Source organism: Theobroma cacao, chromosome 6 (assembly GCF_000208745.1).
Source record: "Theobroma cacao cultivar B97-61/B2 chromosome 6, Criollo_cocoa_genome_V2, whole genome shotgun sequence".
Taxonomy (NCBI): Eukaryota; Viridiplantae; Streptophyta; class Magnoliopsida; order Malvales; family Malvaceae; genus Theobroma; species Theobroma cacao.
The window spans coordinates 26,037,649-26,052,842 of record NC_030855.1 but is presented as its reverse complement, the minus strand read 5'-3'; the positions used below and the strand labels follow the sequence as shown (position 1 = coordinate 26,052,842).

The window sequence follows — 15,194 nt, the reverse complement described above, 5'->3', positions numbered from 1 at the left end:
TTTTCCCTTAAAAACTGAAGGTTGTCTGTGAAAATTCAGACTAATTCAAAAACACAGGATGGATTTTGAAGCCATTCTGTTGAAGCCTTTTCTGCCGGCTAAAGTAAGGGTAAGGACTCACTATAATTTCCTTAGCATTAATTTGCTTTAATTGTTGAGGTTTTTCCACCAAATTAGTCCAAAATTAGGTCGTGCACAGTCCTTTAATTCCTTTTGTTAGTTCTTACTGATCAAGAATCAAGATAGTCCCCTTTACCATAGCAGGAAAAGAAGAACAATTGTGCACTTGGCAGATGCATGCAGGCACTCCTGTAAAGAGCTTCTTAACGTTTTGACTAAGTTTCTTAAGAGAAATTACAAGATAGAGAAATTTAGAATAGAGGAAAAGAAAAGAAAAGGAAAGACACTAGAAAAACTAGAGTCGTTGCCTCATTCCCTTCCCATGATCCCATCAATGCCCCCTCATGTATTTTTTTTTTTCCAACAAAACCAACTTACATTCACACCAAACGAAACCTGATATGTGGCCAAAAATTTCCAGATTAGATTGAAGAAGACCCGGCCTCCACCACATCATACCAAATAAGGTGGGGCTCTTGGGTTCACCTTCTAACCGTCACTTGATGAGACAGGAAGACTCTATATAGCTGAATTAATTGCATAGAAAAATTTTCCAACTTGCATTACATCATGTTGATTTGTGAAAGATTGCGACCAGGTCTTCAACTTTTAGTAGAAGGCTTGTTTCATGATTCATTCGTGTTCACTTTGGCAATAACTTTGAAAACAGTATCCTCTATATAGATGTTAATTGTCTCGTAAACCTTATCATAATGCCTTCTCACCTGTATAAGCATGCTAGTATATCTAGATGTACCATGCACGTTCTTTCTGTAATTTCAGTAGATTATGCCCTTAATTCTTGGTCCTGCATTTGGCTGAAGCCACCAGGAATTCCCCTTGGCCATGTCATACACTGCAGCAATGCCATTATATGTTTACTCCATTCGATGACAAAAAGGAAAAGAAAAAGTTAACTTTAGAAGATATGGGCTCGTATGTTTTCGAATGCGGCAAGTGAGAAAGCTTAATTCGCTATCAATCAATTGTGTTAAATTGTTAGTGATGATACTCTATGCGCACGGTTCAACGACTGGGAAGACAGATCCACAGGGAAAAACATCCTGGTTCATTTTCAGTTCATTTTATGAAGGGAAAAGAGCCCTGGACCTCGAGGTTGTGGGCCTAGTTCTGATGCACCCAACTTGAAGCCTTAAGGGGACTACTGGGCCTTCTTAATTACTATCAGAACGATTGCAATCTAAAGGGGTCCCCTCTTCCACTAATTAATCGTGACAGAGAGAGATGTAAATCTCTTTGCTTTCTGCTATTGTTAATCTTTTCTTTTTTTCACCAATGACAGTACATGGTACCACCCCACCATATGCTCAAAGAGACAATAGTCACATTGACTGTGACCTCACGACTCTGCTCTACCTTTCGTGTGTTAGGCCTTAGGCCTGAGCCTTAGATTTTCGATTAGCATAAAAAAGGTACTGCCCACCCAATGGCCCCGTGGTGCAGTTCGATTCCATTCGTATACCGGTTTACCAGTTGCAGCCCAGCGTGCCATTTTGTCAGGGCATTGCTTTGCACATTGCAGTGAGGATATATCGGCAGGTAGTGCAACCTCCACAAAATAAAGTCCAACCGATAATGTCAACTTGAAATCTCCAATTATTCCATAATGCATATATATCCACATTTCAGCAGCGGTTAAACAATTTACCATCATTCTGTACACTATATTATTAAGTTTAATTCTATCTTTCAAGCTCCACCCAGCATGTGAAACTACACGTTCCGAGTTTAAGTCTTTGTAGTTTTGACAGATACAGACCTTCGAGTTGGTATGGACCAAGGGTATCCCGCATGAGTGGCTCATATAGTGTTGCCTTCTCAAATGGTACGAGGAGCATCGAGTGTTCATATACGGATTTGTGTGTAGAATTCTCCCTCTGCTATCCGCCACAAGTCCTAAGACCTTGCCGAATTTGCCAATGTTGGGTTTGAGTGGCTGTCAAGTACGCACCATGAGTGGAAATGCAGGCTCCTTGACAACATCAATTTTCACCAAATATCGTCAAGAATATTAACTCAATTGCGCTCTCACACCAAACAATATTTCCAGGTTTTAGTTCAATATTGTAGAACTGTAGAACACCAACTTGGGGCATATGTATTTTCTCCTAAAGCTATGTAAGACGTCTGACCAACATTAGAGACAACGCTGTTGCTTTCTATAAAAGAGACCTTTTCAGTAGATTCTAGCGGCAATAGTCACCACCTAGCAAACTTAATGTCGATTGCCAAGGTGATCATTAGGAAAAGCATCTTTCCCAGTGCACTAATGTGATTCTTTTTCACTACTGAATATTCAAAAGCATCAAGTACAAACTTGTTTTCTTTTCATGTTTTGCCACATATGATCTGCTAGACAGTGATCACCTAGCTATCTATCTTCCAATAGATGTTCTCCAATGAAGTATAAAAATCAAGGAGAGTGTGATATTGTTTGCTCAGGAAACGAAATGATTCCCATTATTTTAGACTGCTGGAGCATGTTTATTTTGAGTTTTGAATGGCTAAGAAAACCTGATAACAAATATCTCTGAAGATTACAAAATTTTGTATGCTATAGTATGTGAATAAAGAGAAAGCAACTTAACACAAGTCAACTTATTACAGCCAACTTCTTCAAGATCACTTGAACTGTACTCCAATACATCGTTCTGAACTCAAAGATGACAAGAAACAAAACCCATAATTACATAGGATATGTCAAGGATAGCACAAGCACTTTTTTGGTCTGGCAAGATCTTATTATCAGATAGATACTACCTGGAAAATTGCATGGATATTGGGCCAGTTGACTAACTAGAATACAATATAAAACTGAAATTGCTGGTTACATGACAGAGCAAGCATTTGGATTCTCATCACTGAAAATTTCAGGATGATATGCATACTCCGAGTAAAACTTGGATGGATAGTATTCACTTCGCTTGATATCACTCTTGGTATCTTCTTCTCCTTTGCCTTCTTCACCTTCTTTCTTCTCTCCTTCTTTCTCTTCCTTCTTCTCTTCTTTCTTCTCTTCTTCCTTCTTTTCCTCATCCTTCACTATGGACGCTTGCTTTTTGGTTTTCTTGTATACATCATCAACCAGCTTCGTGGGATCTACAACGCCTTTTACTATTACTTGATCATTTCCCACATCTGTTTCCACTGACTCTACACCTATATTAATTCCAAGCAATAGCTTCAATTTTATAGTCGCAAATCACCCAATATCACATTTATTTCTTAACTTAATTCTGATATGAAAATGTTACCAGTTGAAAACAGTGAAGTTTCATATATTGGATAGTATTACCCTTTAAATTATAATATTCTTGTTGTGAGATGCTTTTGGCAATTCATTGTGTATTTTTTTTGTTCAAATGATGATAGTTGATAGCCTTGGTGTTTATCTGATAGCCCATCATTTCATTTTATATTTCCGAGGATAATATTTACTCTACTACATGACTTCGTGGCTGGGGTAAGAAACATAGATATGAATGTTGAAAAGTTAAAACCTTGACATAATCCAGAAATCGGATTGCAAAATAGCAGAAAAGAATTGCACATTGTAGTACCTTGGATCTTTCGGATTCGCTTCTGCAGAACTTGAGCACATGCCTCGCAGTGCATACGAACCTTCATCACTACTGTTATCGCAGCAGGAGGCTGCCAAAGAGATTAAACCAGCAAATGGTCACAATCCACTGTAATTAATTAAAGCTCTTCTGATTATATGAATGAAATTAAGCTAAAAAATCTCTAAGACTGACATTGCATGTTCCGTTACTATTTTTCACTTAATTAGGTGTATGCACCAAGGTAGATATGCACGAGTTGACATAAGAATCCAACAGGCTCAACACCCTATGAGATGGAGAGTTGCAAAAACAGGACAAAGCGCCTCGAACACCTTGCTGACCATGAGCAGAATACCACCAAACACTACACCATATATTGTATAGATATTCTTGTTCTTCATATAATCCACCTACTACTCTCCTATTACCAGAAACAAAAATCCCATTTGTCTTAAACTACAACTTTTACTAGTCAGCTGTTTCTGCAGATAAAACACCAAGATAGTAACTGAATATTACTAATTATACGAATAATTTAATGTTGTTGGTTTCAAAATTCTAATGAATGCAGGAGTAAATTAACTTAATCAAGTCTGAACCCGTGAGGGCTTGACCCCATGGGTGCAGCCTGCAGACTCTGAGCAGTACACGCTTGTTGCGGAACCGTGGGGTCTAAACCCTTAACAGTCTCCTTCCTTCTTGTAATATGTGCCTGTGGCCGTGGCCGACTTGTTTTGTTACTATCAATGTCAGCACGGAAACAGCACACCACTCACAGGTCTCACAGTATAGGTAGTTCAAACTCCAAAGCCCAAAAGGGATTGTGTTCCAATCTCTATGACATTAAAAAAGGTCTAAGCAAAAACCAACTTTAGTTGGTCAAAAATGGGCACTGCGAGTATTTATCACTCCTCTTTTTCCACTGTAAATTCATTAATACTACTATATGAGATAGTGGTGCACAATATGATTACTCATCATTATGTTTGATACCCTAACTATGAAAAACTATTTGTTGTTTTGTTACCTCTTCCTTTTTTTCTTCTTTGGGTTCTTTGTTTTCTTCCTTCTTCTCTTCTGGTGGTTTTGGCAAAGGTGAAATTAGCTCCACTTTTCTACCGCTTTTCTTTTGTAGCCTTTCACAAACCTTGATGGGATCTGCTGTCTTTCCCTTCACCACTACCTTACTTGCCTTGCTATCTGTGGATACCTCCTCCACTCCTGTTATTATCAAACTAAAATAGTATTAACTAACACATAATATATATATAATATCAAAACTTTTTCCATTTTCTCCTGGTAAGTTAGATTTGGCCATTTTTTGGCTTCATAAGGAATTACTCATTGATTTTAATGGTTAATATCATTTTTTCCCCTTTCTTCTAAGTATCTTCTGTGAAAAATGAGGAGGTTTATGTGAGCTAAATAAAGGTTGTAAAAAAGGAAGAATAATGACCTTCAAATCCTTTCAGGGCTCTTGCAACTTTTCTAGCACAAGCTTCACAGTGCATATCAACCTTGAGTACGATCTCTGGAGGCTCTTCTTCCTTCTTTTCTTCTTTTTTCTCGTCTTCCTTCTTTTCATCCTTGGCTTCTTCTTTCTTCTCCTTACCTTTGTTTTCTTCTCTGTTCTCCTTTGGTTACCATGCAAAGAACATGTAATGAAACTATCAGCTCTCAGCCATGTCAGACAATTGACGAGCAAGCGTATAAAATAATTCTAACTCAGACTATACGTCAAGCCAAAGAAAAGAAAAAGGTAAAGACCAAACAACCATAATTACATAAACCTCACAAAACTGAAGGGTTAGAAGAAGAGGCGATTCAACAAGATCAGACCAAAAATTGGCTGTCATTTTAGTTGGATAATAATGGAAGTAAGAAGCCGTTTTACATGCATAAAAGAATATTGCAACAACCAACAAAGACATAACAGTTCATTTAATAGTTAGGGGTCCAAAGAAACACTTACTTCACCCATTTCTGCGATGATTCCGAAAGTACTCAACTTCAGAACTTGTATCAGCAGATGCAGTTAGATATGCAAACAATGAACTTTATAACTTGTTCACACTCGCCCTTTGCTTCTCTTTCTTTCTTTCTTTCTTCCTAATTAACCTCCTTTCTCTCTCTCTCTTAGTCAGGGTCTCAGCAGAAAGAATAGATTTAAATAGCGTGTCTGCAGATCTGACGTGGAGTTGTTTAATGCACGGTTGACACATGTCCTTTAGCTGACTCAGCATACCATAACTTGCCCTTGTCTTCCTATTAAATTTGCTCGCAGTATAGGACCCTCGGTGGTACTGTGCTCATAAAGCAAAGGACGGTTTGGGTCATATCATAATCATACACAGATCAGATACACTTGTATTTCATTTCTCCTCACTTTCAAATTTTAGTATCTGCAAAAGTTTAATCCCATGCACTCGAAAATTACTACAATTAAGGACAAAACCGAAGCCCCTCAGATTGAGATTACCTGGTCTAACCAAGAGTTAATTAAAGTGGTCTTAAAGCAGTGTATGTAAAGTATGAACCTTTTGAATATTGGTTGCTGGTTCCATGCTGAGATGATTTCATACTTTTTGGTGCTGATTAAAGTCCGAAAAGATCCTGATAAGGTTTTCTTTTCCATCGATCTCAGACAAACAAAGCTAGAATCAGGACCCCACCATGAAATTCTTGGTTTGATCAAAAAAATCCATCTTCATTAAGGTATAGTGCTAAGTTTAATCAAGCAGGATTACAGGGTGATTGATCCGTGAATAGTGAAATGTAATGGAGAGGCAACTTGTTGTAGTGCATAGAAAGAAACAGGCTTGTCAGAGGACATGATGTATACGTAAGTAGAACAATGTAAAATATGAACAATAATTTGAAATGGAGCCCACGGTTTCGGATTCCAACTTCCAAGCCCAAGAGTGATCGCAGACACGAAAACCCCAATTTATGGTCCGCCAGGGAACGCTATCATATCAGGAATTCTGAATTCAGGATCTTAGAAAAAGCAAGGGAAGGGAAAGAATCAGGGTGGGGACCTTCCAGTGGAGAACCATTCAATGAATGACATTTGTGATGATAAGCGTTATCGTCATTCTTCTAGTCTCCAATGAAATCAAAGTGGTATGAGAAAAAGATGGGCCGGAAAAGTAAAGAAAAGAAAAAGGATGATGGATTTCATTTTCTGTCTTCACGTAAACAAGTTGACGCTCACCTCAAACAAGAGAATCTTCCACAGGCCACAGCCCACATCCCACGGCCAAAGTCTCAGTACACTGGTGGGTTCAGCAGCACGCTAACAGCTAATTGGATTTCTAAACACAGATAGAGATCTGATGATTAGAAACCATATACTAGTAATTGTAGTAACAATAATGAAATGACAGCGCAAGCAATCATATATATTCAGTGCAGACATATAAATGTAGCTAGGGCCATTCAAAAAGTAATTGATCCTCAACTAATAATTGCTTCTGAGATTGGAATGAAGGTAGAAAATTTTACTAGACTGGGAAACGAAACGGAGATGCAAGCACTTTCCCTGGATCAAAAAGGTGATTCTGAAACCTGATGTTAGAATCTCGAAAGTAAAAGCCTTGACAGTTAGTTACGAGAAATTGTAGAATACTAGCACAAGTGGTCCTGGTACGCAGCTTGAAAGAAAAAACCATTTACGCTATACTCTACAGATACCGAAATAATTAATTCATTAACTTCGCCTGCATGCCGCTCCTAATCTTATGGTGATTATGGTGATGTCAACATACCAAATATGCTTGCTTCTCCTTCTTCTTCTTTTCTCCTATTTTTCATGTATGAGAGGCAATAGAAATTCATTGCAAAGCTAGGTTCTGGTACAACAACTAAAACTCATTAGAATGTGGCCGACCGCTGCTTGCTGGGTTGGCTGCACTTAGAGAACTGAAACGGGAAATAAAGGAAACATAGCCATCCTCTTTCGCACCTATTATTTTAGCCTTTACTTCCCTGTCTCTTTCGGGTCAATGATCGTATCCCCATTTCTTTCGTGCGTAATCTATAGCCATTGTTTTTTGGTTATGTCCCTAATCCGTTGCTTTCTTGCTTTGACAGAAACAGTAACAGAAATCCATTGCCTACCAACAGGCCAGGCTATAGAGTTAACGCTTTAGAGTTGAAACCATTCGGAACTCTTTTGGGCCGATAGACGACCCATTGCTGGGCCAGTTGAGACTAACACTTAAGGGATACCAGAACCAAACCAAGGGACAAGGAAAGAGGCTGAACTCAAAAGTTTTGGGTTTTCAAGCTTTGGGCAAAAATCTTTCGACCCACTACAATTATTATTGAAAACAAACAAGCAAGAATATCATACAGAAAAATAATTTCTTGGCCGGAACATTTCAAGGAACTTTAGTTTTTTTAGGCAGGTTTGAGAGCGGAATATGACAAAGAACAGCTTAGTTTAGCATGTGATGTCTTCGGTGGCCGATTTTAATCCTCTTACAAAATACACGTGGGGACGATGCATGTCCAAATACCAAACTAAATATAACAAAAAAACAGAAGCATTCTGACAAAGTATATATCTATATATATATTAGTAGTATTATTTTTTTGTTTTTTCCTTTTTAAGTTTGATTATGGATAGAACGTCAAGATGCCTCCCTGAAAGTCACCCCATAAGGAATTAAGAAAGACCGGGGAATAAAATCCTTCAATGCGTTGACAACCTCGCATGATTATCATCAAATTAATGACAAACCTCCATAAGAATCCTTCTTCCTACTATAAACAACGTTGGTTGTTAGGTGCTTAAGATGGGTAGCTCCAATTAAACTTGAGTTCGTTAGTTGTGATAAGATATTTTAGTTTGGTCAATTTGACGAAAGGGTAAGAAGTGCCAATCAATCCAGCACATTCAGAACCAAATTAAGATTCGACGTCCGATAGATTCAATATTATCAAGGTGCAAAATCCTAACATATAATGACAATCTTGATCAGCGTCCTATGCTGGATTCTCATTGGCCGTGTATCAGCGCATGGAACCAGAGCCCTCGGTCTATTTAAGACGCTAGCTAGCTTAGTTTTCATAAGACACCACCATCTCTTAATTTTCTCTCTTTAGTCTCTGTTTCACCAAGACTATTTATCTTTCTTTGATAAGAAACCACCCGTCTTATTACTAGATTTCATCGATCATCCACTGCCATGGCAGAGGTGTGAACATCTTGTTTATGTACTTTTATGCTCGAGTAGTAGTATTTTCCATGTGTTGTCTATCTTTACCAAGAGTACTGCTATTTTTTTATGTTTCATGAACTTATTCAGATTCAATTATGTTTTGCCAAATAACAAAATGATTTGACAGTCTGCAATGCATGACAAATAGTACGATAGATGTATCATTGTCATAAATAAAAACATCAGAAAGATAAGTTGTAATTATAAGAGTTAATTAAAGGCATAGATTTAAAGTAGTATAAAATATTAAAAAAATGTTTTCTTAAATGGACAACACCATGACACTCTTGATTTGTTGTATGTAATCATAGCCAGAGGTCATACAATTAATTTTTATCCACCTATGCATTGTATATTGATTCATAATAGCATTATTACAGGCTACAACAATGGTGTTGAAAGTAGACCTCCAGTGCTACCGCTGCTATAAGAAGGTCAAGAAAGTGCTCTGTAAATTTCCAGGCAAGTCTGATCCCTTCTTTTACTCATTCTGTCTGTTTATCCATGCAAAGAAAAATTTTGGAAGGAAACCGATTATGTCTACGTGTGATGTTTGAACAGAAATAAGAGATCAGAAATACGATGAGAAGGCAAACACTGTGACGATCAGTGTGGTATCTAGAAATCCTGAGTCTATCAGGAGCAAGATATGCGACAAGGCCGGTTGTTGCATTAAAAGCATTGAGATTAAACCTAAAGATAAACCTGGTACTGATAAGGTTACAAAAACTACAGAGAAAGATAAATCTGGCAAGGATAAAACTAAAGAGCCTGAGAAGAAAGAATACCAAACGATTAATATAGTAGGGATATTTTGTAAGGAATGCCATATGTGGCATCGAGAAGGGCCGTGCGAGAAGAGTAAGGGTGTTCCATTCAGACTCGCATGCAATGAGAATTGTGGGAAAAGAGTTTGGTGTGGTGGGTGTGGCGGTAGTGGGTGCAAAAGCTGCTCAGGTCATGGGTGGATCAGCTGGTATTGTAGCAATTGTAGCAGCAAGCCTTGTAAAGGGTGTGGCAGCTCTTCCTGTACCGGATGCAACGGCTTGTCTTGGTCTTGTAGTGGGCACGGCAACTGGCACTGTAAAGGTTGCGGCAGCTCTTCTTGCAACGGCCGATCTTGCGGTGGGTGCAACAACTGGGCGTGTAAAGGGTGCGGCAGCTCATCCTGTGGCGGGTGCAACGGCTGGTCTTGTAGTGGATACAGTAGCTGGTCTTGTAAAGGGTGCGGCAGCTCTTCTTGCAGCGGCTGCAACGGCGGGTCATGCAAGCGGTGCGGTAACTTTTCCTGCAGTGGTTGTAGTGGATGTTCTTGCGGTAGGTGCACAAGCTGTTCTCTAAGCCGTTGTCACTACGAAGAAAGATCAAGTTGTATAATAATGTAAGATGCTACTGCCTGCAACAAGACGAAGAAGAAGAAGAAGATTGTTTGAAGTTTCCTTTCTGCATGTGTTGACGTGAGCGTGTGTCAGGTTTCGAAGTAGAAGAAAGATCAATAAAAGTTGTGCTTTGGCTTTGTTGTTGGTTGATCACTGTATGTATATTCCTTTCCATGATTCCTTGTGTTGTTGTCATTTTATCAATAATATATTTAATAAAAGCTTACCACTTTTTTATCTTAGTGGCAATATATTTTCAATTTTGACCTCTTATCATAGTAGGAGTCGTTTGGGCTCGGCCGACATGGATGTTTGAGAGTTTTGGTCTTGAACAAAAGTTAAGAAAGCCTAGCGCGCATCATGAAGTCCATTTCTCGATTGGAGAATGGACGAGCTTTTCCTGAGCCCACTGCGAAATTTAATTCAACCTTTCTCATTACATCTTTAGTTCGGCCCGGTATGGCCTGATGACACAATGAACCCTTTGCCTGGTTTGAGTCTCAAGCTTGGACCAACATCTTTGCTTTGGCAGAGGAAAGGAGGTAACGAGGTACAACCAAAACATTAACATAATTTACGATTCTCAAAAGGTTGAAAAGGAAATAGATAGTATCTTCAAAAAGTCATAAGATTCGGCTTAAAATTCAATTTGACTTATCAATAAGGAGTCCCAATAGTCAGAGAGCATGAACATCACTACAGGAGTGCCCACAGGCCTGCCTAGGCGCTCCGAGTTTTGGTGTCCAATCCATTTCCCTGCTAGGGATCGACAAGAACTCGGTTGGAACTTAGGACCATTGGACCTAATAATTTTTTATAGGAAAGGAGCTGCCAGTAAAGTCAAAGGCCTGCAATGTATGTGTTCATAATCATTCTTGCACAATGCCAGCGTTACTCCCTGGTAAGAGTTAGTTTCCCATTTACACATGGCTTGCACTTACACATGTTTGGATCATGCGTGTACTTCCATAGGTTAATTATCCATATAAATTATTCATAACCAACTAAGTTCAAAATTATCCCGTTCCCATGCTACTATTTACTGCCACGAAGCTAAATTGATTAGGATCAGTACGGTTAGTTGGAGTACTTGAAATTAAGCTTCATGAATGGCATCATCCCCTCCTTGGCCGTCCACAGATTTGCATCACCCTGACTCAGTGTTCAGTCAGGCATATGGTGAAGACTGTTCAATCAAGTCGTGTTGCCTATGGTCATAAAAATGAAAGTAAGAAAATGGGTCCCTAACAGTAGTTTAGGGTGCTCAATGGATAGGTGAGAGAACCTGAAGAATGGACAAATGTAGCAAGATGCGAGTCACCAGTCTTGGGGCACGTGTACGGTTGGCATGTGGGGGTACATGCCTCATAATTGCACCTAACAATAAATGTTGTTCCTTAGGATATAATTTTGATTTAAGTTGTAATGGGAAGGTGAGATGTGTCCATCAACGCCAGCACATGTTCAGGAAGGGAGGGAGGATTGGAAGGTCAGCAATCAAAAGCAACCCCTCGTATAAGGACGCTCCTAGTGATCATATGAATTTCTACGTACATCCCACGTGTCCTCTACCTATTGGGTGTTAGTGCACGAAACCAGACACCTAGGCTGCCTTAAAGAAGCAATTCAGCTTAATTTATAAGGCTCTTGAGTTCTGAATCCCTCCCGGCTTTTGGCCTGTTCCACTCACATATTAATTCTTCATTTGATCAGTCTTGCGTTGCTTTATTCTATCTTTTCAGTTCAGATCTGGGATATTCCAGGTCCAAGCTGAAGCTATGGCGGAGAAGAAGGTATCCAAATCTTATCTCTTTTCTCTATAGTTTCATACAGTACTTAAACAGCTAACGCCCATTTCCTTTGTTATTGCTTTGAATTGTTTTTTTGGTCCCCTGTTTCCCTGTAACGCATTTGTGAAAGTTAAATCTATTTTTTGGTTTTGTGGCTGTATGCTCTTGAATGTCTCATCTGCCCATTCTTCCATGTCAGAACCTGAATGTTGTACTTCCATTCCCCTTGTCTGTAATGCAGAAAAGTTCTTTGTTTGCTAATGGTGATAGATGAATAATTTATCTCTTTCATGCTTCATCATAGTATTTTACTCTTCTTTTCCGCCTAAAATATGGAAAACCACTCTGTTATGTGTACGGATGTAGGTGACGACTATGGTGCTGAAGGTAGACCTTCAGTGCTGTCGCTGCTACAAGAAGGTGAAGAAAGTACTCTCTAAGATCCCTCGTAAGATTCCATCGTCTTTGTGCATATGTTTTTTTTTTTTGAACGGCTGTCTTTATGTATATGTACATTGGTTGTTTACAGTATTGAATAGCAACATAATAAGTTGATGATTGAGCTCTAGGTGAGAAATGGACTGAGTTGATATTTGATGATGGCTTTTGTGAACAAGAGAAATACAAGACCAGGTATACAACGAGAAGGCCAACACGGTGACGATCACCGTGGTATGCTGCAGTCCGGAGAAGATCAGGGACAAGATATGCTGCAAGGGTGGCGGATCCATCAAGAGCATTGAGATCAAACCACCACCCCCAAAACCCAAGGAGCCGGAGAAGAAACCTGAAAAACCTAAAGAAGCCGAGAAAAAACCTGAAAAGCCTAAAGAACCGGAGAAGAAACCTGAAAAACCCAAAGAACCTGAGAAGAAGCTCAAGGAGCCTGACAAGAAACCTGAAAAACCAAAAGAAGCTGAGAAGCCTAAAGTGCCCGAAAAGAAGCCTGAGAAGCCTAAGGAAGCTGAAAAACCCCCAGCCCCAGCCCCAGCCCCAGCACCCGCACCTGCACCAGCACCAGCACCAGCCCCAGCACCAAAGCCTATAGAACCGGCACCTCCACCGCCAATGGCCTATCCCCCACTTGGTTATTGTTGCACAGACTGTTATCATGGCCGTGGTGGGGGACCTTGCTACTATGGTGGACCACCGCCACGCCCATGTTACGAGACTTATGGTAGACCAGTTTATGATAGCTGGGGCTGCAGTGGCGGCGACTACAAGTACTGTTATACGAGTCGCGGAGAGTGTTTAAGCGAAGAAAACCCCCAAGCTTGCTCAATTATGTAACGTGGCACATACTAAATGAGCATCGTCAATTTCCATGACATCACTGATAATCTTCTAGTTGTCTCTGTTGAATATTGAGTCAGTTTTACTCCCATGTGAAATTGTTTTTCTTTTTAGTTATCCATAAACAAGAAATTGCTTTTTCCTTCTCGACTATAGACATTTCGTAGGTCATATAAGAAAAACTAATAAGGTTGGTGGTGGTGGACAACCGACGGGTCATTTCAGACTTACAAAAAGTTTGTGGCCCTTTTTTATTTATTTAATAAATAAAAAAGTATCTGTTAATGATTTGCATTTCCATGGTGTGTTTGCTTTTTCTCTCACTTTGTGCTTTATCTTTTTAGGCTATGTCTTTCAGTTAAAAGATGATATATACAAATCCAGACACATGGTCACAGAATATTTTACAAGTTTTAAATAGTTTCATGAATGGTTGGTAGATTCGTTTCGGGAAAGCAGCCAGTCATCTAGAAACTGTAGCTTAATGCCGTGTGACGTAATGCCTTCATTTACACGCAACCCAAACAGTAGTAAAAAAGAAAGAAAGAAAGAAAGAGGAACAAGCTTCCCTACTTTCAGTCCATCTCTTCTTCTTGTTCTTCTGTGTTCACTGTTTTCTGTTTTCAAGATCCCCTCCCGGATTTCGAAGAACAAAAGAAAATGAAAGTTGTTAAGGATTTTCGTCATCCGGCTAAAGTCTAAGATATCGTATATTGGATATCCTTGCCGTAAAAATATATGTATATGTTGAGAAGGAATTCATTGACAAATGGTAATCGGATTAAGGAACCATTTCAGACACGTCTCTTCCCACAAAGCAGATCATATTCATACGATTGCTTGATTGAATATTGTGGAAAAAGCCAAACCAACAAAAGACAAGTAGCATCCGGAAACGTTCACGTCAAATGAAAGCAACGTTTCATCGATTTGCAGCAGGTGATCAGGCGCTGCATATTCATATCAAGTTTCGAATTGCAATATTTTCCAGCCAGCAGACAACCGACATCAAACACTTATCTCCATGTTTACACTGTGTTCTGAATCTCTATATCTGCAGAAGGTGAAAGGCTTGGCCAACGTGGATGCTTCCCCACTTAAGTTCTGATAAAGCAACCAAATTTGATTACGGCATATGTGAGACATGTTAGAGCAGTAGCAGGGTGTTTTGGTTGCATTGGTTGCAGGCAATTATTGTAAATTGGGACTGATACACATCATATTATTCTTTCCTGACGATAGCATTGACAGCCACCATCCTTTTTTCCCCTTAGGCGCCAACCGTTTTGGCCTTGCATAAGCAACTAGGCTACCCTCAAGCATTAGAATCTTAATTAGCTTTGGCCTACTTATTTTTTTTATATATTACTTTATAATTAATGAATATTTTATCGACTGCAATTCCTAGCTGCAGGCCACTTCAAACATATCGACCAGTACATATATGCAAATTAAGACTTAAGCCTGGTGAATGGTGATTGAAACAGACGGGACTCGAAGGAGAAATTATAAAGAAAGTGAGGTATGATTTAGCAACAAGACATAATGGAGAAAGTGACTTAGTGAGTGGATGGCATTAAGGACTGTATAAAAATTTAGATCGGAGAATAGTTAAGTCGAATCAAAAGGAATCATTAATCGTAGCTTCTATAAATCTATAACATATTTAAAAAGAAATCCCAAAAGAGTTTCCTCCTTTACTCACACGAAGGGTATAGAAAAAAAAAATAAAAAAAAAAGATAAAAAAAACAAATAAAAAGAAACCCGTGTGCATCGCACGGGTCATAGTCTAATATAATAAA

At 39.1% G+C, this 15,194-nt stretch overlaps 3 protein-coding genes across 4 annotated transcripts; 2 read left to right on the top strand and 1 right to left on the bottom strand.

Annotated features, from left to right (window-relative positions):
- On the bottom strand, positions 2,679-5,897 carry LOC18597333 (heavy metal-associated isoprenylated plant protein 3). The gene is made up of 5 exons (XM_007026295.2): positions 5,677-5,897; positions 5,161-5,338; positions 4,732-4,925; positions 3,702-3,792; positions 2,679-3,300 (listed from the first exon to the last, which is right to left on the bottom strand). Exons 1-5 carry the CDS (start codon positions 5,683-5,685, stop codon positions 2,969-2,971), a joined length of 804 nt encoding a protein of 267 aa, XP_007026357.1. The 5' UTR covers positions 5,686-5,897; the 3' UTR covers positions 2,679-2,968.
- Positions 8,870-10,357, top strand: LOC18597332 (keratin-associated protein 5-3). Of its 2 annotated transcripts, none has more exons than XM_018123135.1 (3): positions 8,870-8,905; positions 9,310-9,391; positions 9,491-10,357. In XM_018123135.1, exons 1-3 carry the CDS (start codon positions 8,897-8,899, stop codon positions 10,312-10,314), a joined length of 915 nt encoding a protein of 304 aa, XP_017978624.1. In that variant the 5' UTR covers positions 8,870-8,896; the 3' UTR covers positions 10,315-10,357. The 2 variants fall into 2 exon arrangements, with proteins under 2 accessions (XP_017978624.1, XP_017978625.1); XM_018123136.1 differs by lacking the exon at positions 8,870-8,905 and adding an exon at positions 8,918-8,924.
- LOC18597328 (pollen-specific leucine-rich repeat extensin-like protein 1) lies at positions 11,647-13,685 on the top strand. The gene is made up of 3 exons (XM_018123138.1): positions 11,647-12,101; positions 12,465-12,546; positions 12,718-13,685. The coding sequence occupies exons 1-3, from the start codon at positions 12,087-12,089 to the stop codon at positions 13,386-13,388; spliced, it is 768 nt and encodes a 255-aa protein (XP_017978627.1). The 5' UTR covers positions 11,647-12,086; the 3' UTR covers positions 13,389-13,685.